The sequence below is a fragment of the Pipistrellus kuhlii genome, unplaced genomic scaffold (genome assembly GCF_014108245.1).
Source record: "Pipistrellus kuhlii isolate mPipKuh1 unplaced genomic scaffold, mPipKuh1.p scaffold_m20_p_13, whole genome shotgun sequence".
NCBI classification, from domain to species: Eukaryota; Metazoa; Chordata; class Mammalia; order Chiroptera; family Vespertilionidae; genus Pipistrellus; species Pipistrellus kuhlii.
The window spans coordinates 20892878-20913489 of NW_023425438.1; the positions used below are offsets into that span (position 1 = coordinate 20892878).

At 49.1% G+C, this 20612-nt stretch overlaps 1 protein-coding gene across 1 annotated transcript in view; it reads right to left on the reverse strand.

Annotated features, from left to right (window-relative positions):
- The window catches only part of KCNK12 (potassium two pore domain channel subfamily K member 12), a 34304-nt gene extending 15572 nt beyond the window's left edge, over positions 1 to 18732 (reverse strand). Inside the window, exon 1 of the mRNA XM_045580716.1 lies at positions 17331 to 18732. Within this exon, the coding sequence (XP_045436672.1) occupies positions 17331 to 17727 (397 nt within the window). The 5' untranslated portion in view covers positions 17728 to 18732. The remainder of the gene's footprint in view (positions 1 to 17330) is intronic.
- Positions 18733 to 20612: the final 1880 nt, after the last annotated feature.

Consider the following 20612-nt stretch of genomic DNA (forward strand, 5'->3'; position numbering starts at 1 on the left):
TTCTCTTTCATCATTGATGTTCCTATCTCTCTCTCCCTCTCCCTTCCTCTTTGAAATCAATTGTGTGTGTGTGTGTGTGTGTGTGTGTGTGTGTGTGAACTTAAGTGTCCCAGGAACATCCCCTCCCCCATTCTAAAACTTCCAATGGCTTCCCAGGGCCTTAGAGCTGTGAGGCCATGATAACGTAGACTCCTACAACTCTGCAATGATTGAAAAGGTGTCTGAATCCATTTGCTCACTGAACATTGTTCTCAGCCCTAATAACTTTCTCCTACATTCTTTGCCAGTAGTTTCCAAATATATGTAACTGTAAAACCATTAATGCATTTAAAAGTGGTAGTGAGTTGACTCAGAAGACTTTCTATCAATATGCATTTTCCCTATTAATGGGCACTGAAAGCATATGTAACTTCCACCATATGGATTCTGTAAAAACATTTCTAGCATTACAGTGAGCCTCACATTTGAAAAGGTTGGTAGATTTCTGGTTCAAGATAATCCTCTAATCACCTGAATTCATCTGCTCTCCCTCTGAGTCCCTATGAAAACGATGCTAAAAGGACATAAATGTGTAAACCAGCAACAACACTGAGAACAGGGAGAGAGGCTTTCAGTGGATAAGGAATCTCAAGATGATTTGTGGAAGGATAGCCAAGGAATGAGTGGTGAATGATGAGGGAGGATGCAGCTCAGGGAAGATGACAGCTGAGGAGGGGAAGGAGATGAAGTGCCCAGAGAACGGTGGGAAGCACCCACTGACCTCTAGAGAAACACGAGTCCACAGCCTCACCTATGCGCACTGGTCTTCTATTTTTAATTCTTAAATGGGAATGGACAGCCACAGTTCAGACATCTGGGGGAAGCCTGCCACCCCTCCCTCTCCTGGTTCTCCTCCTAACTTAGCCACTCTTTCCTCTTTCAGACACTAAGGCTCAGTCTTCAGATCTCTTCTCTTCTGGGTCCCCTGATCACTCCCTGGAATCAGGGGTTCAGCATGGCTGTACATTGGAGTTATCTGAAGAGTTTAACAAAACACTAATTTCTAAGCCCCACCACCAGAGAGTATGATGCGATCGGATTGTTGGAGGGTAGGGGGAGAGCAGCCTGGGCATTAAGACTTTTTAAAACTCTCCCGGTAATTTTAATATGCAGCCAGGGTTGAGAACCGCTGTCCTAGCTGATCTTTGACAGGGCTTTAAATACACTTAGGAGTGGTTCTCACCCCTGCCTGCACATTAGAATCATCTGAAGAACTTTAAAAAATATCAGTTCTGATTGAATGGGTCAAGTCTGAACATTGATTTTTTTCCTCTAAGTTTCTTAAGTGATTATAGTACCACTGCAGCCAGGGTTAATAACCAGTGGTTTATCCTATATAATAAAATGCTAATATGCAAATTGACTGAATGGTGGAATGAGAACGACCAGTCCCTATGACACGCAATGCAGGAGCACCCTGGTGGTCAGTGTGCTCCCACAGAGGAGCAAATAAACAGAAGCACCAAGCTGAGCTTAGCCAGAAACTGAGCTCATGGCTGGCGAGCACAGCCCCACCTCTGTTGCAGTGCTAAGGATGTCTAACTAACGGCTTAGGCCCTTTGCCTGTGGGGAGTGGGCCTAAGCCATCAGTTGGACATCCCCTGAAGGCTCCCAAACTGAGAGGGCGCCATCTGGGTTGAGGGGAGACCCCCCTCCCAGTGCACTAATTTCGTGCATAGGGCCTCTAGTAGGCTAATAAGTTCCAAATTTGTATCTCAGTTTCATCCTCTCCCTTGAGTTCTAGACTTGCATATCTAACTATCCAATGGACATCTAACTTGAAGTCTAAATTGAATAACATGTCAAAATTAATATTTTCAGATAAGTTTTTAATTCTCATCTCTCTCTCCCAGCCACCCTCCTCCTTGATTCTACTATAGTCTTCCTCATCTCAGTAAATGGCAAATCCATTCTTTCAATGGCTGATGTCAAAAGTCTTAGAGTCCTTTTGGAGTCTTTTTGCCCTCATATCCTATAGCAAAGCCTGCCAATCTACTTTCAAAACATATCCAGAATCTAACCACATACATTTTTTCTACAGGCCAGGAGATCCATGTATACCTGGATCTAGATTTCCCTCCTACCATAAACAACAAGGAAATTGAATAAAATCTACTAAACAATTATTTTTCAGATACTGGAAAACTAGTATAGAATTATGATACCCGAAAAAAGTGAAACAAATAACGTGAGACCTTTGATTGCCCTGGTTTTATGCCTAGAGGCAATTTTCAGGTAGCAATCGATGGAAGGGAACCCAGAGTGGGGCAGTTTCACTGAGTTGAGGAGACAGATTTAAGTTCAAGGAGGACAGGGCAGCTATAGCAAAGGCAGTAACCAGAGGGGAAGGAGCCATCAAGAGAAAGAGCTCCTGAAATTTGCATGAGGGGTTCTCTAGAATCTTTGGCTGAAGAACAGTCTGTGCAGGTATAGGGTGAAGTTACTCAAAACCAAGGGAAAAAATGACTTCCAGGAAAGAACAATTGCTAGAGTTCTAAGCCAAACAATCCCCAGAGCTTTCACAGGTCCAGAAACCACCCAAGTTCCATCCTGCCAGGGTGCCAAGGTTTCACTAAATACACTGAACAGGAGAGACCCGAGAAAGATTATGCCTGAATAGTGTGGCTAAATTAGTTCCAGAGAAAGGCTCCTTTAGACCGGCCTATAAAAAGCTTAAAAATGAGCCTGGAAAATATCAAACTTATCTATAAGTAGCCTTCGTTTCTGCCAGAACAAAGTCCAACCCTTTTTAATGGAGTCCAACATAATCAAGAACCAACAATGTAAAATTTACAATGTCTCTAATAAATTATCAGACAAGCAAAGAAGCAAAAAGATGTAATCTTACAAACAAGAGAGAGAGAAAAAAAAAAAGGTCAATGGAAACAGACCCAAAATGCTAGCGATCAGGAAATTAACAGCAGAGACATTTAAACAGCTGTTACAAATTTGTTAAATATGCTCAAGGATATAAAAGAAAAGATAAAGATAATGAGGGGGGAAATGAGCAAAATGAAAAGGAATTAAGTGAAACTTGTAGAGTTAAAAAAAAATACAATATCTGAAATTAAAATGTCACGGGATAAGATTAACTGTAGATTAGACACTGCAGAAAAAAAGACTGAACTTGAAGGCATAGCAATAACAATTATCTGAAATAAAGTACCATGAGTGGGGGGGAAATCTGAAAAAGAGAGGGGGAAAAAAAGAAAGCAAAGAGCATCAGTTACCTGTGAGACAATGTCAGGTGGTCTAACATATGTGTAATTAAAATAAATGGTGGGATAGCAATAAAAATATATGAAAAATATGATAAAATTTATAAACACAGATCCAAGAAGCTCAGTAAATCCCCAGTAGGATAAACACAAAAAATACCAAAGAACATTAAAATAAAATTGCTGAAAATCAAGGATGAAAAGAAATCTTAAAAGCAGCCAGAGAAAGCCCTGGCCAGGTAGCTCAGTTGATTAGAGCATCATCCCAAAACACTAAGGTTGTGGGTTTGATTCCTGGTCAGGGCAAATACAAGAATCTACCAAAGAATGCATGAATGAGTACAAATAGATGTTTCTCCCCCCCACCCCCCGCAGACTGGCGGGGGGGAAAGGCACAGTACTTATATACAAAGACTAAAATCCTAGACTTTTTGTCAGGAACTATGCAAGCTAGAGGGAAAAAATCCCTGGCCCCTATCCCTTGCCCCCTCTGCCCAATCACTCTGCATTATAAACATTCAGCATCCTGAGCTCTCACATAAACAAATGAACAAACATTGATTGACCCTCCACCTATTAGGTGAGGGCCCTCCCCATGCCCCTGTGAGGCAGAGGTCATTGTCAGAGTTGTATATAGTTGCTAACATGCCAAATTCTGCTTTTGGTCAAAGTGTGTATGCCAGTAGCTATAAAACACAATTACAAATATCATAGATCTTGAGCCACTTAGAGCTCAGGAAGAAATCAAACACACTGGCAATCCTTTTGAATGAGTTTGGAACCACACTGCCGTTCAGAGCTGAATATACAAACTAAGTACACACTCCTCAAGGATTTACTACCCAGAGAGACACGTAAGCTCCCCATAAGGTGGAGGGACAGCTGGTAGTGGGCTGATTTAAATGTTCGAGGTGAACAGCCAAAACAAGGGATTTCACAATTATCTGGATGTTTCCAGGCAGTCTAGAGACCAACAATTAGACTAACTAGATGCCCAATTTAATGGTGTAACTAAATAGTGACTAATCAGCCAGAATGCTCTTCTGAAGCGCTCCTCATCCCATTACGCTCCTGTTCAAGAACATGGAATAGCTAAGCCTTATTGCTCCTAATGGCCAAGTCGAAACGTTTCTGTCTGGCGTGCAAGGCCTTCTGATCTGACATAACCCTACTAAAGCAGTTTTACCAGTCATCAACTCCGAATCCAGCTTTGGCATTCACTTTGTGGCCTCCGCCAAATTATTTATTAATTAAAAAGCAAAACACAAAAAAACTAGCTCACTTTAGAGTGCTTATGAAAAGCCAGGGCCAGACTAAGCACCTACATTCATTGCCTCATAATTCTCCCAACAACCATGTGAGACAGGACTATTATTATTCCCACTTTATAGATGTTAAAATGGGAGCTTTGGAAGTTCATTCACTTGTTCAACCAATGTCAGGTGCTGGGCTAGGCCATTGGGAATATAACAGTGAATGAGAGAGACAAGAACCCTACTTTAGTAGAGCAGGAAGTGGCCACTCAGACAACAAACAAATAAACAAATACATGAGCCAGATGGCTCATGTAAGTGAGATGGACAGTGGCTGGAGGTGAGTGGGGGACATTCTATAGTCATGGTGGTCAGGGAAGGCTCCTCAAGATGTGACATTTTAGCCATAGACATTGAGGCTTGAATTCAGTTAAAAAGTCAGTCTAAGAGTCAGGGAGCCGTGCCCCAAGGAGTAAGAAAGCAAGTACAAATGCCCTGGGGTCTAATAAGTCCAGTGTAAGTGTAGTGAGTTGAGCAAAACAGAGCAGTGCCAGTGAGGCTGAGAAAGAGCAGGGCCAGACGATGCAGCACCTTGCAGACTGTGAGGAGCCAGGTTTCCTGTGATGGGAAATCATTGAAGGATTTCAAGTTAAGGAAGGACTTGATCTGATTTGAGAGATCATTTAGGCTGCTGTGTGGAGAAGAGGCAGTTAAGACGCAGAGAGGAAGCTGGGGGTTGATTCAGAGACTGCCCCAGTTGCCCCAGCAACAGACGATGGTGGTGGTTGGAGTGGACCAGTAGCCATAGGCTTGGACACAAGTGGATGGAATTGGAATGCATTTTGAAGATTGAACTGAGAGAATTTGATGATGGATATGGAAAATTAGGGGGGAAGAGGAGTCAAGACAGTTCCTCATGTGCCATTTATTGAGGTGAGGAAGACTGTGATAGGATAGAGTCAAGAGTTCTATTCTGGTCTTTTAAGTTTTGACACATATTCAATATCTACACAAGGATGTCAAGTAGGCAGTTGGACCTGTGGTCTTGAGGCATGTGTGGTGGAGGATCGGAGGTTTTTTTCCCCACCTGGAAGTCATCAGCAGATAGATGGGATTTAAAGTCATGGGCATGAAAGGATCAGAATATGCACACCTAATATATACAGCTTTGGCATAAGAGTTATTTTGAGCTGAAGGCAGTGGAGAAACACCAGACACAGGAAAAGCTCTCTACTGTCTCCCCTAGCTGCCTAAATGTAGGGCATACGTTTCTCTTGATGAAGATGTCCCTCCTCCCTTCAACTGTACCAGAAACTCTTAATCACCAGAGATACTCTTATTGCCTGAAACTGCATGAGACTAAGTCTGCAAAACAAACCTTACTAAAATAACCCTTATCTTTCGTTACTTCCCTATATATTTACCGTCCACAATTTACCACTCCTAAAAGCCCAACTCCTTTTTCCTTTGTCTTATAACGTCTGTACAATTTATTCCTCTTTGTTAAGCTAGTATGTAAGCCCGAGGCCTAACTGCTTCTCTGGGCATTCAATTCTTTTCAATACAGTGCCCCCTATATACATACATAACAAGCCCCTTTTTCTGTTACTCTGGCTTTTGTCAGTTTAATTTGCAGGACCCCAGAAACAGAACCTAAGAGGTTGAGGGAAAAAAGTTTTTCCTCTCCTACCCAGGGAAAGAGTCTGAAGAATAAACATGGGGCCCTTCACAATGAGGTCACACAGAGGAGGGAATCCAACAGGGGAAACTGAGGCCAGCAGCCAGTGAGGATAAAGGAGAGCATGATGTCCCAGGAGCCAAGAGAAAAGTAGATTTTAAGGAGGGGGAATGATCAGTTGTAGCCAATGTTACTGAGGTGCTGAGAAGGGAAGATCAGGAAGTCCCCCTGAATTTGCAGGAGGGAGGCCATCAGAGGCCTTACAGGAGCAGACTCAGTGGCAAAGTGGGGTGGACTCTTGGTTGACTTGGATCCAGGAGAGAAGGGAGGGGATGAGGGAGAAGTTGACGACTTTTATGAGAAGTTTTTCTGTAAAGGAGAGCAGAGAAATGGAAAGGGAGTGGAGGAGGATGCAGAGGTCAAGAGAGGGTTCCATTAAGAAGGAAGAAAATATAGTATGTTTGCATAGCAGTGGAGGACAAATTAACAACGAGTGTGAGTGGGTAATGACAAGAACAGAGTCCTTGAGAAAGTTAGAGGAGATGCGACCCAGTGCAGCAGGCATTTGAAAGTGGATAATTCGCCCTAGCCAGTTTGGCTCAGTGGATAGAGCATGGGTCTGCAGACTCACGGGGTCCTAGGTTCGATTTCGGTCAAGGGCATGTACCTTGGCTGTGGGCACATCCCCAGAGGGATTGTGCAGGAGGCAGCTGATCGATGTTTCTCTCTCATCAATGTTTCTAACTCTCTATTCCTCTCCTTTCCTCTCTGTAAAAAATCAATTTTATATATATATATATATATATATATATATATATATATATATATTTTTTTTTTTTAAGAAGTGGATAATTCATCTGCTATCATAAGAGAGAAACCACTCCACATGATGAGTGGATTTGAGTCCCTATCTGATCACCTTTATTTTCTCAGTAAGGTTTTGCTAGAGAATGAGGGGAATGGGAGGCTGGAAGTGGGAAGGGGCACACAGTAAGAAATGTAAAAGGAGAGCCTGACAGCTGGAGTGGCCACGGATTTAAATTCAGACCAGTCAGCATCTTTGCGTGGACTTCCTCCAGCCACATTTAGCAGCTTGAGTGCCGGGGAGGAGTAGGTGGAAAGCTGGCATTCTCATGGTGGCAGAGTGGGGACAGAGGTATATAGCACAGGAAGCTAAGGGTCCCTGCAGAGGAAGTACAGTAAATCTCTGCTGGATTAGAAAAGTATGGACCCAAAGATGCTGGAAACATAGTCGTAGGAAATTGCAGGTCTGGTGGCCCAAGGATATTACATGGGAGAGTTGGAGGGATGAGAGGTGGGCGGTCGGAAAGAGAGGTGTTCAGAGTCAAAAACTTTGAAGGCAGTGCAATTACTGGTCATCGCAAGGCTGTAGGTAGGACAAAGTACCTCCTGGAATGGCACGAAGGAAAACATTGTGGATGCGATGGTCAAGGAACGTGAGCTCGGGGTCGTGGGTGGGCCGTGCATGGGAGGCTGGAGAGGGCGGAGGGGAAGCAGGAAGCCTGACTTCTTCAGTGAATGAGCAGCAGACAAGCCCTGGCAACACCGCTCATCCATGACCGAGCTGAAATTCAAACCCTGGACCCGGGCCCTCAGCACCTCTTCCCAACCCCTACTTCGCATGGCAATTTGTCTCCAGGATGCAGACGTTCTTATTTTAACTTTAAACAATTATTAATTTGAGAGAGAGAGAGAGAGAGAGAGAGAGAGAGAGAGAGAGAGAGAGAGAGAGAGAGAAGGGAGCAAAACCTCGATGTGTTGTTCTATTTATTCATGCATTCATGGTTTGACCTCTTGTATGTGCCCTGACCGGAGATTGAACCGGCAACTTTGGCGTGTCAGGACAATCCTCTCACCAACCGAGCTACCTGGCCAGGGCTGTATTTATTCTTAAAGTGGAGCTACGAACAATACCCGCCTGCCTGGCTGAACCATGTGGTTCAAAGGGCTTTGGAAGTTGCTTTACGTTAGGCACACGGTCCAGCTGCCCCACCAGCTCCAGCCAGCACAGGGCACTCTACCGACCTGAGCTTTTGACGTCTTCCTCATTTCTAAATTGCCCACTGGGTCATGGGTAGTGCTCACTAATTTGACCACCCCCCACATTAGGGACTGTGCTGCCTTAGGGATTCGGGGTTATTGTGAGGGTAGCCGTGGCAGTCGAGAGGACTTCAGGCAGCTGCTGGCTTTCGGACACACGTTGCATGTAGCAGCTCACTTTGAATGCACTTGGGCGCTTTCTTACTCACGGAAGCCTGGAGCGGATTCTTTCCCAAACCGAAGCTTTTTTTTTACAAAGTGAACCATCCTCTGATTTGTAAGTGGGGATTTTCTTAAACTGGACCCTAGGGAGAATGGGGAATCTGGGAGGCAAACATTCATTCCACAAAAACTCCTGGAGCCCCCTGGATGTGCCAAGCCCTGTGCCAGGGACGGGAGATACAGCAGGAAAGGGCAGAGCCAGGCTCCTCGATGCTGGGAGGGCCAGCTTCCGCAGTCCCACTGCAGGGCCCCCAACAGCAGGGTCCTCTTTCCTGCCTGTCTGCCATGGTTCCCAGCCCTCCCTCAGAGCAGGCTCCTGTGCCATCTCAGCTTCCCTTCCTCGCCCTTCATTTAAAAATAGAGTCCAATCATCAAAACCTGCATGGTCTCCAAAATGCGCCCCGCCCCCCCATAGGAAATGCCAACCAACTCAGCATGGGCAGCCTTTTGTGTTTTCCGTTCCCTCCGGGCCTGGGCCGTCCCTGCAGCATTTCTGGCAGGTCCTGGTGCTAGCAGCTCCGAATTCAGAACACTTGGCAGCCGGGAATGAGAGCGTGGCCATTTGGAAAGGACGAGGGAGAAGTCACGCAGAGTGAGGTTCAGGGTTTGTGTTTATGTCTCACTGTAACTTTCCAGAAAGCTGGGACACCCAATTCCAATAAAAGCCTCCCTCGGTATTTTTGGAGGCATTGTGATGGTGCTGGGCTGTGTGGGAGGAGGTGGCTCTTCCTGGTTTGCGGATCTGTGTTTAGTTACGGATAAAACTCGGGTCCCATTTGTGAGTCAGCATCTGTTTCCTAAGAGGAGGGCCATGGGCAGGTGAGGGACAAGGTGGAACTCCTGGGCTAAGAGGTAGACCGCAGCCGGCTTTGGGGTTAGGGGGGCTGCTGCCAAGGCTGGTCCCAGATGGAGAATCTGAGTTGGTGGGAGAGCTGGGACCGGAAGCCTGGCCTCCTTTTTCAGGACTTTCCCCACCACTGTTGGGTGATTGGGGCTGAGGCTCTGGTTTGGTTTCCCTGGCAGGGTCCCGCCGGGCCCCAGGCAGGGTGGGAAAAGGACCAAGCTGACTCAGAGAGTCATGGAGACAGCAGTGCCCGCCAGGGGAGCCCCAGCCAGGATGAGCTGGCTGCCTGCTGTGCCCCTGCCAGCAGCGGAGAGATCGCTAAGCCAGGTCCAGCAGAGGGGCCGGTGCACAGCCAGCCCCTCTGGCTCCAGGGGCCTGGAGGGAGAGCAAGGAGCTGGGAGGTTCTTGGAGCCTGGCCTGGGCCCAGCCTTTTCCACCCCCAACCCTCACGCCCCAGCAGTCACATCCGTTTATTTATTCCATCCATTCAACATACGTTGATCAATCACCACTTCGTGCCAAGCACTATGCCCCATGATTTACAGAAACTACTTCTTTGCTTTCCTGATCTGCATCTCCAGACACAGAGCCCGCTTTATAAATAGTCATTCAGCACACAGCTGCTGCCATTACGGCTATTACTGTTATTAATCGTGGCAGTGACAAACACTGCTGAGATATGGCTCCTGACCTGGAAGAGGGAGAAGGAAAGGGATTTCTGACACTTACTATGTGCTGGGTCCTGGGCCAGCTTTTGACGTATCTCACCCCACTGAACAGAGGCTTCTATGATGGCCAAGGAAAATGGCATAGAATCAAAAACTTAGCATTGAGTCTGGGGGCCGTAAGAGGGACTTCACAGAAGGTCTCATTCCAGTGGCCCCACTCGAGCTGGGCCTTGAAGATCAAGTTCACTCAGTAGAAGAATGGAGAGAGAGGGAAGGGCATTCCAGGTGGAGAGAACAGCATAAGCAATGGCCTAGAGGCTTAAAATCCCAGGAGTTTAGGGGCGGGGACTAAGGGTGTGACTGGAGGGGTTGGGGTGTAGTGGAGCAGGGGGTGATGGGGGAAGTCCAGCAGTGAAGTGACTAGAGAGGGTAGTGCACTGGCAGGTGCTGGGTGTCATGCCTTCTCCTAACATCCAGGTAGTTATGCCTCAGGACATGACCTTGGGCAGAGTCTCTCATAAACCAGTTGGCTGTTGGGAGGCTTGGCCTGAGCTGATTCCCCTAAGGAAGAGCTAGACCTGGTGGCGGGCTAGGGAATGGCAGGGTTTAGGAGAGAACTTCTGGGCCAGAGCCAGAGAGGAAGGGTGGCAGCCAAGAACAGGCTGGAGGTGCGGGCCAATGGACTTCAGTTCTCCCTCCTCTCTCCCAGCCCCTCCCCTGTACTGTGCAATGGTTTTCTCCATCCCGTGGAAAGTCTTATGGCCTCATAGTCTCAAGACCCTCCGCTTCCTAACCTTCCTTGTATAAACATCCTACCACTGCCTCGGGTGAGGTCAGAGGTCAAGATTGTCCAGAGTGCTCATCTTAGTGCCTGCCTGCCCCTTCTGGTTTGCTGACTGGTAGTCCCCGTCCCAATCCTGGATCCTGAGAAAGTCACTGGAGCTGGGTAGAAGCAAAGGGAGGACCCGAAGTCTGAGAGAGACCCTGGGCAGAGGGTGACCGCAGGGGCACATGGCCTTTTGCTCTGTGACTCAGTTGGTTGGAGTGTTGTTCTATACACCAAAAGGTTGTGGGTTTGATTCCCAATCAGGGCACGTACCTAGGTTGTGGGATCAATCCCCAGTCGTGGGTATGCAGGAGGCAGCTGATTGATGTTTCTCTCCCATCATTGATGTTCCTATCTCTTTCCCTCTCCCTTCCTCTCTCTCTCTCAAATCAATACAAAACGTATTTAAAAAGAAAATGAAGAATCCATGAAACATTTAGCTGCATAACTGTCCAGTCTCTGCTAGGCATTGTAAAGGTACAGGCTCAGCTCAGGAGAGAGCCCAAACAGTTTCATTGACTCAGCAATTTCACGGCTGGAAATTCAGCCCAAGGAGATACTGCAAAAAGAAAAGGCCAGCTGCATAAAGATGATCACTGTGGTGTTACCAAAAATAGCCCCACACAGGGAACCACCCAGCTCCTCAGCAACAGGGGTAGTAAATTACAGAACTTCAGTCAAAGGGAATACATATCACACACCCACTAACACTGGTAGGTGAAGGCTCTGTGGAAACAGGGAAACATTGATGATAACACCTTGGCACAGATCAGTTAGTTCCCTCCCTTTTCCTTACAAAAGATGTGAAAAAAGAACTGCAGAGAACCTGCAAAAATGAAGAGATGGGTTAGGGCAGTTGGATCACGAGTGGCTTGCTATCTAATTCACTGAATAAATAATTATCGAGTGTTTACCATGGGCTGTGTCCAGGGCTGGGGGCTGAGGATGGAGCAGTGAATGAGAATGCATTTTCTGTTCTCCATCTAGAGCTTCAAGTCTAACTCTACTGCTTTTCCCCTAAGTGTCCTTCAAAGTTGCCATAGCATTATCTATAATAATAAAAGCATAATTTGCTAATTATACTGGTTGTCCTTCTGGACGACCTTCCGGATGAAGGGGGGCTGTGAGGGAAGTCCGGGTCCCAGGTGCCTGCCGGCTGGAAGGAAGGCCTACTCTTGCACAAATTTCATGCATCAGGCCTCTAGTCTTTCAATAAAAAATAGTTGATGCGACTAATATAAGTGAGGAAAGGTGTTGCTCTCCTTCTGGGCAATGTATTTCACTCCTGGTATAAAAACTACTTCTGTCTGGATTACATTCATGTTAGAAGGTCTTATGCAAATGTGGTAGTGATATTCCGGTTTTCTAATGCTTCCTTTGAAGCCAAAAAAAAGTTTTTTTTTTTTAATCCATGTTTAAAAAAAAAAAAAAAAGAGGGAAAAAGTTAGGACTTGTTACTAATCTCACAATGGAATAATTAAGTGTGCCTAATTTTGAAAGCCGCAAGCTAAATTATGCAGTGCTGAAAGTGACAAGTCTCATACCTACACCATCTCGTCTATGGAGCCATGGCTTCAGCTTTATAGCTGAGACATGCTGCCAGGAAACCTAATAAAAGGAAGCAAAAAGGTTTCTGTTTATATCAAGCTGCCATTTGAGAAAGACTTTTAAATATGTTCCTCCCGATGTGTAAATCTGACAGCAGTTGCATAATTAAAATCCCACTGGAGAGTTTCCTTTTAATCTTTACAAAGTAAACCAATAAAACATCCTTTAGGATGTCAAGTGATGGATTAATACTCTTTGAATGGTTTAAATATCTTTGAGCTAGAGCACTGCCTTCAAGAATATTGCAATATTGCTTACTACTAAGAAGATACAAGCCACCATCTTTATCTTTAGGAGTTCATGTAGTCACGGGGCACACAGGTAATGACATGCCAATGGCCACATGTGCATCTATGATGAGTTACTTTGTTAAATGTAGAGGTGAATAAATGGATACATTCACATGAAAACAAACTCGATTTCAACCCCTTCGGAATATTGTGGCATAGCATAAGTGGGATAAATAATAATTACCGAGGGTTCAGTTCAGTGTAAGCAATCAATATGAGTAATTTAGACCACAAAATTGGATTTTATTTGCTTGAGCTATTCAGATTGAACTATTCAGCTTCAGCGACTGTTGAACAATCATAGGCAAATTTCCTCACGGGGTCAGTGCTGTGTGGACACACATTTGTGTTCATACAGTTTCAAGCTGCCCAGCTCTGGATATGGGGCTCTGTTCACGCCAAATGCCAAGACAAACATTTCATCTCATCATGATATTTCATTTAGCTCTCGATACATACAGCCACACCTGAACTTTCCTTCTATGTCTCTTTCTAGCTGAAGGTCCATTTCTGCCCCTAAACACACACACACACACACACACACACACACACACACACACACACACTGAGAGCAAGTGGCTTCTGTCCTTGGACCAGAGTTTACTAGACTGTTTTCCACTTGCTAGCATTGCAGTCTCTGATGACCTTTTCGGTTGGATCTTGCCTTCCCAGCTGTCTAAGACCTGCCAGATGCTTCTAGTCAGACTGACCTTTAAGATAAGCCTGTTTCTACAAGTTTTCTCTGGACTTAATTAGTTAGCAGCCTGATCAACAATGCATCCTCCTGCCCCCCACACACACACCCATCATCACCCATTATTTTTATTGTTGTTGCTAATCTTCGTCTAAGGATATTTTCTCCATTGATTTTAGAGAAAGTGAAAGGGAGGGAAGGATGAGGAGAGAGAGAGAGAGAGAGAGAGAGAGAGAGAGAGAGAGAGAGAGAGAGAGAGAGAGAGAGAGAGAGATGTGAGAAATTGGTTGCCTTCTGCACATGCCCTAACTGGGGCTGCGGATCGAACCTGCAATCCAGGTACATGCCCTTGATTGGGAATCGAACCCGTGATCTTTCAGTGCCCAGAGTCAACACTCTAACCATGGAACCACACTGGCCAGGGCCACACATCCATTATTAAATACTTCAGTTTCAAACAAGAACATGTAACCCAATGATATGCATGCAATTGGTAGAACAAACACTATATAACTTGGATTCTGGACCCAGCTGAACACACAATTAACTGTGATCTGAGACAAGTGCCCTAACATTCTGAGCTACATGGGACTGGGCCAAAGGTCCCTTCCTTGTTCTAATCATCTTTCCAGTGGCCCATGTTGGAATATGCTTTCACCTTTGCCTTGTAGAGTAAGCTTTAATTATTCACAACATAGCACCAGGTCTGACATACACAATGCATCATGTTTATGTAATGAATGAAGGAAGGGTTTTTCTGTACTGAAGTCTAGATGAATCAGTTAGCTGGGTTTGCACAGCGCACACTCAAAATGTTCACACGGCTGCACGGACCATTCATGCTGTGATAGTCGCTAATCACATAAAACTGAGTGCATGCTAATTTCTCTCTTCCCTGGACAAGGTAGCAGACAGAGAATCCTGGTGCCCATTTTGGACTGAGTTTTGCCTCCCTGAGCTGCTGAATCCATAAAAGCAGCAGTAATAGTAATCATCGTCTCTGAAGACTCAGGGCATTTAAGGGGAAGGAAGGATGTGAGCAGAAAGACGATCACTGTGTACATAAGTAGGTCTTTACTTAAATCGCATCCAAGTTCATTTTGCAAGAGAAGGCTGAAGTGACAATCACGCTCCTTTGGGATTCAGCAGAACTTGTCTGACCACTGCCCCAGATCATGCGACTGGTGCTGCTAATCTTGGCAGCCCCTGCAAGGGGCTCGTACAATGCTGAGCTGTCCCCGGGCTGGTTCTGGTCCCTGAGTGCAGCCCCTCTCAGAGATGAATGTTTTCCTGGAGCAGATTTTGGAAAACAACGCTGGGTCATTCGTAACACAGCCACGCGCTTCAGTGTAGCCCTCCTACACTACTTGCCTACATCCAAAAAAAACACAAATCAAGAAAGAGGACACAGTTCTTTTCCACCTGACTGAAGAACAGCCATTCCTGCCAGTAGATTAAAGGCCGGGGCTTGGAACCATTTGCCAAAACACCGACTTGGTTTTTGTGTGCAAAAAGCCTGAGAGAAGCTTTAGAAGCCGAGGCTGGGCGGTGAATGAAAAAATGGATGGGAGCTTATCAGAGAAGCCCAGAGACAGCAGGTCCCAGGAAAGGGGCCCGATCAGTATGAGCTCACAGCCCACAGAGAAAGAAGATCCTGCTAACACCATTTCCTTTGTCACTGGGAGAGAAATGCTGTGGCCTCCCCATATGTGCACAGGTGTGTGTCTAGGTGGAAGAGAGCAAAAGGGTGTGTTTGCAAAAGGAGGCGCACAAATCAATAATGAACACATGATGTCATCCTTCAGGACTAAGCATCCTTAGTACTTTTAAAGCACTCTAGTTGCTATAGCAACTTGATGCAGCTCGTCAAATGGGATTTTTTTGAGGGGGTCATTTTATATCTTCAATCACCATAACAACATGATATGGCCTTTAAAGGGTATTTTTATCCAATTTGTGCATTGGAATTGGGCCATATTTGCCTTTTTTTTTTGTTTTAAAATAATCAGATCAAGCATGACACATGAAAAATCATTGAAGGAAAGGAAGCCCTTTACTAAACGATACAAACACACTGAGCGAGACACCTCCAGCTGCTCACATCCTGCGCATGGATGCCATCTTTCTGCCTCCCAGCAGCTGTCTGTGATGGCTTATGCTGGTCAGTTAGTCCGTGACCCCGAGCCTAGGCTGGCATACCAAACCAGACCAGAACCCACCCATGGAAGGTGTGACTATGATTTCCCTCACTTCTCAGTGAGTCCAGCCCCCTCCTCCAAAACTACTAGAGGTCCAACAGCCTGGTGCCTTCTCCTACTTGGGGTCTCCAAGCAAGGGTGGATTGGACACACACACAATTCGGCCAAAATGAAAAGCTTGGGTTAATTCTGCACCCTGCACAGTAACTGGAAAGGAGGTCTGTCTCATGCGACACTCAGGGGCCAGGGAGAGGGGAGAAATGGGGAAAGTGCATAAAAGGAAAGGAGAGGGTGGGGGTGGTGTGGGGAGCAGGGATGGCTCCTGGATCTCCATGGAAGAAGCTCAGAGGAGGGGGGAGGGGAGAAAGTAGGGGGCCTCAAGGAATACTTGCAAAACATTTTTGTAAGGATGTGAAATTATGAGCTGTTTATACCAAAAAGAAAGAAGGAGCCTGGCCAGCATGGCTCAGTGGCTGTTTGATTCCCGGTCAGGGCACATGCCTGGGCTGCGGGCTTGATCTCTAGTGTGGGGCATGCAGGAGGCAGCCAATCAATGAGTCTCTCTCATCATTGATGTTTCTATCTCTCCCTCTCTGAAATCAATAAAAATATTTAAGAGAGAGAGAGAGAGAGACCTAACTGGTTTGGCTCAGTGCATAGCCATCGGCCTGCGGACTCAAGGGTCCCGGGTTCAATTCCAGTCAAGGGCATAAACCTTGTTTGCAGGCACATCTCCAGTGGGGGGTGTGCAAGAGGCAGCTGATGGATGTTTCTCTATCATGATGTTTTTAACTCTCTATCCCTATCCCTTCCTCTCTGTAAAAAAGCAATAAAATATATATATTTTAAAAAAAAGAAAAAGAAAAAAGAGAGAAGGCACGATGGAAAGTATAGAGCTAGTACCCCCACCGTGCCCAAGTTACCCCTTGGTGCCACTATTGATTGGAAAAAGTGACAAGGTGACACAGAAGAGAAGTCGAGAAATTGGAGGGAAAGTTGGGGTGGGGGGAGGGCGTGCAGAGGAGGGAGGGAAAACAAAGGGTGGCCCTGAACAAGAGCAGCTGAAGTCTGGCCTCCAAGTCGCCAGCTTTTCTGGGAGGAGGGGGCAGTGTGAACTCCAGGAAAAGCAGGCGGGAAGGGGATCCAAGAAAGAGATTCTGGGAAGAGTGGTTGCATTCCTCTGGTTAAAGGGCTCGAGGATGCTGCGGGGACAACGCGTGGGGAAAAGGGGGGGAAAAAGAGAAGAGGAGAGTAAAACGCTGTGAGTGGAGAGAAAGGACTTTCCAAACTATAGGAGGAAACTGAGGCCGAGGGGGAGGAGGGAGAGTGAGAACTAGGAAGGAAGCAGAAAGCCCATGTGCACCCAAGTCCTTTCTAGAGGAAAAACGGAGTCAGTCGCACAGAGGTTCATGCATGGAGCTGGCAGGTGCTGGAGCGCAGGCGGCCCCGGGGTCTGCCACCTCCCGGGTGAGGGTTCCACCACATCCGGCCACGCTGTCAGGCGAGTCTCCGCTGGGTAAGCCCAGGGATGGGCCTCCCGCACTAAACCCCAGTTAAGAGAGAGAGCGGAGGACCGGGCGGAGAGGAGAGGGAGAGAAGAAAGTAGGCAGGGGGGCACTGGAGGAGATGGGGTAGCTAGCTGATGGACGCGGGCTCGGCCCCGAGCAGCGGAAAAGGGCGGCCTGGGGTGCAAGGCGCGGAGAGGAAACGCGCGCGGGGCGCGCAGCTCACCTATGGTGGAGACCACGGTGCCCACGAAGTAGAAGGCGCCGGGGAAGTCCCAGCGCGGGCGCAGCGCGTCGGCGCGGACGCCGGCGGCCAGCGCGGCCTCGTAGTGCCGGAGGAAGGCGCGCAGCTCGGGCTCCGCCACCCCGTGCGCCGCGCTGAAGTTGCGCAGGGTGGCGCCCCAGCGCGCCCGCGCCTCCGCCTCGCCGGGGCTCTCCAGCGCCGAGAAGACCGTGGCGCCCGCCACCAGGTAGAGGCCGATGAGCGCCGCCAGCAGCACGAAGCGCCCCGTGTCCTCGTTGAGGTGCGAGCGGCGGCAGCAGCAGCAGCAGCAGGAGGAGGAGGGCCGCGGCAGGCGGCGGCGGCAGCGGCGGGGCGGGGGCCGGGGGCTGCGGGAGGACATGGTCCGCAGCTCAGCCCCGGGGCCGGGGCGGTGCTCGGGGCCCGGGCCGCGGCATCCCCTCCGCGGGAGCAGAAACGTGAGGATGGTGGCCGGGGGTCCGGGGCTGCTGCGGAGCCCCTCACAGTCTCTCCAGAGCCTGGACGGACGGCGGGCGCCTCCGCCTCCTTCTCCTCCTTCTCGGCGCTCAGGCCGCCGCGCACGGGTCCCGCGGCCCTTCCGGAGCCCGGGCTGGGGCGGCGCTGGTGTCCTTGCCCCGACGACTCGCTGGCCCCCGCGGTTCCTCACCCGCCGCCGCCCTAGGGCGCGGGGCGCTGCAGCTGGGTCCCCGCCGCCCTGTGGCCGGGGTCCGCGGGGCCCGGGGCCGCATGCTCCCCTCCGGTCAGGCCGCGGGCTGCGGCGGGGCGGGCTGGGCGCCCGGGCGCCTAGGACTGGGGCTTGGCAACGGGGCGCGCACAGAACCCTTGGGGGCGTCCCATCCGGCGTTCCCGGGCCCGTCCAGCTCCCGCCCCCGGGGTCTGAGCTAGCGGCGTCCGCTTCTCAGCCTCAGCTCGGAGCTTAGTCCTGGGGAAGCGCTCCCTTCCTTCCCAGCTCCAGCCAGAGAGCCGCCCAGCACGGAGAGGCGGAGTCACCAGCCTGGGGCGGGTGTTGGGGTGCGGGTGGGGTGGGGGAGTAGGGAAGAGAGGAAAGGGGTGGGGAGTTGTGCTGCAGCGATGCCTCCCGCCTCCCTGTCGCTCCGGCGGCGGCGGCACTAACGCGGGGCATCAGAGCAGGTGTCGAGACTGCGGTGCTTGCTGCCACCCCGCCGGGGGCGCTTCGGCTCCAGAATCCCTCACTGATCCCCAAGCTGCGGCCAAACTTTGCTCCATGGGATGATGCCCTGCGGCCTAGGGGCTGGGGGCCCCAAGACACAAAATCTCCTCATACCGCGTCTCTCGGGCTCCAGTCCGAAGTTTTAAGTTTCCTCTCGCTCGCTTCTGCTTCCTGGACCCATACGCAGTGCCAGGTCTCGGAGGGTTCCTTTGGGGGGAAATGATCCCGTTTGGGGAGGAGTTGGGGCGACGGAGGAATGAGGGCCACGGAGCGGGGCGGCCCGCGTCAGCACCGTCAGCACCGCGGACAGCGCATCGGTGCCGCAGCCGCCGGCGGCGGCTCGCGGGCTGCAGAGACCCGCGGTGCGGGGAGAGGCCGGTCACCCTGCTGCGCTGTGTTTTCCCCAAACGCTCTCTCTTCCTTTCTACCTCTTATCTCTCCCCCATCGGGGGCAGGCGCGGTCACTGATGCAGCGTGCTGACAGGGCGGGGATGCTGAGCACTAGAGACAGGGTTGGAGTCCAACATGAATAGGGGACCCAAGTGCCACGGGAGGAGGAGGAAGCGTCCAGGCTTCTCAGCCTCAGCACCGAGTTTAGACCTCCTCTCTTGTTGCTTGGACCTCCTCTCCCGACCCAGCTCCAGGGACCCAACAGCCCAGGGTCGAGAGCCTGAATAAGAATCTGGCTGCGGCAGGGTGTTACAGGAGGTGTACAGAGAACTCATTGACTGCCCCCCCCCCCTTCACCCCGTGCCTGTAGGTGAGGGGTGTACTCTGAGGGGGGGGAGGGGGAGGCGTCATCGCCCCATCTGCCCTGCGGCTACTGGAGAAACGAGGGCACTCTTTGCTATTTTTGCAAGAGTTCTCTGCCCGTGGGTTGCAGGCTGGGTCACAAAGTTCTGTGGTGAGGAACACCCCTTTTCTGTCCATTCTCCCTTCCACAAGAGAGGGAGACCCTGATGACGATGAGACGACACAGATGACAGAAGATGAAAGATAATAATGGTGCCCTCCCTGGTTTGGTTCAGTGGATAGAGCTCGCCCACGGACTGAAGGGTCCTGGGTTCCATTCTGGTCAAGGTCAGGAACCTCGGTTGCAGGCTCCATCCCTGGCTCTGGTTGGAGCTCACGTGGGAGGGCATCAATGGAAGTGTCTCTCTCAGACTGATGTTTCTCTCTCTCTCCCCCTCCCTTCCACTCTCTCTCTAAAAATCAGTGGAAATGCTTGGGTGAGGATTAACAAAAACAAAAAGGTAATAATGGTGGCTGCTTAGATACCCTAGGTTGGTGAACTGTGGCAAAGTGCAAACCTGACCCACCACTCCAAATACCTGGCTGTCTGGTCTCCACCCTAAAAAATACTCAAGGTAAGGTCGACCCAGACTGGCAATAGTGTCAGTCCCCTAAGGATCAGGGTGCTCACAGTGGCCCACCATCCTCTGACCCCATGCCCCAAGTGGTTACAGGGGGCCAGAGGGAGGAGGAGCTGTCTGGAAGCTGAAAGGCATCTGACTTAGAACGATGATTTTTTTTCAAATCAGGACACACTGGCGTCTTGGATCATCCTAGAAATGTTTCCAGTGTGTAGATGGAGCCAACTGCTACTGTGTTAGGGAGGGGACCGATAGGGAGAGACATCACCACCACCATCGTCACAACCAGGCACCTTGGCACTGGGTGGCATGCGGCTAGTTTTGCAATGATTTTCTTAGAAAGGGGCAGAGGAACCTTTGTGTGAGTGGGGAAAACATCTCATCAGTGGTGGGAGCCTTATACAAGCACACATTATTGCCACTGCAGCAGACTATTGTTACTCTTGGCAAAATGTATTTCAATCTTCAACATCTATCTATCATCTATCTATCTATCTATCTATCTATCTCTCCCCCAAACCAAGACTTTGGCTCCCCTAGGCTCCTCACTGGTATCATCCCAGCCAGTTCCCCTACCCCCATCTTTACAAGCTCCTTCAGGCAGGGAGGATGGCCCAGATATGAACCTCCGAGGCCAGATTCCACTTGACTGGCCAAGCTCGGACAGAAGTCCTGAGAAATGTCACTCCAGAAGCTTGCCCT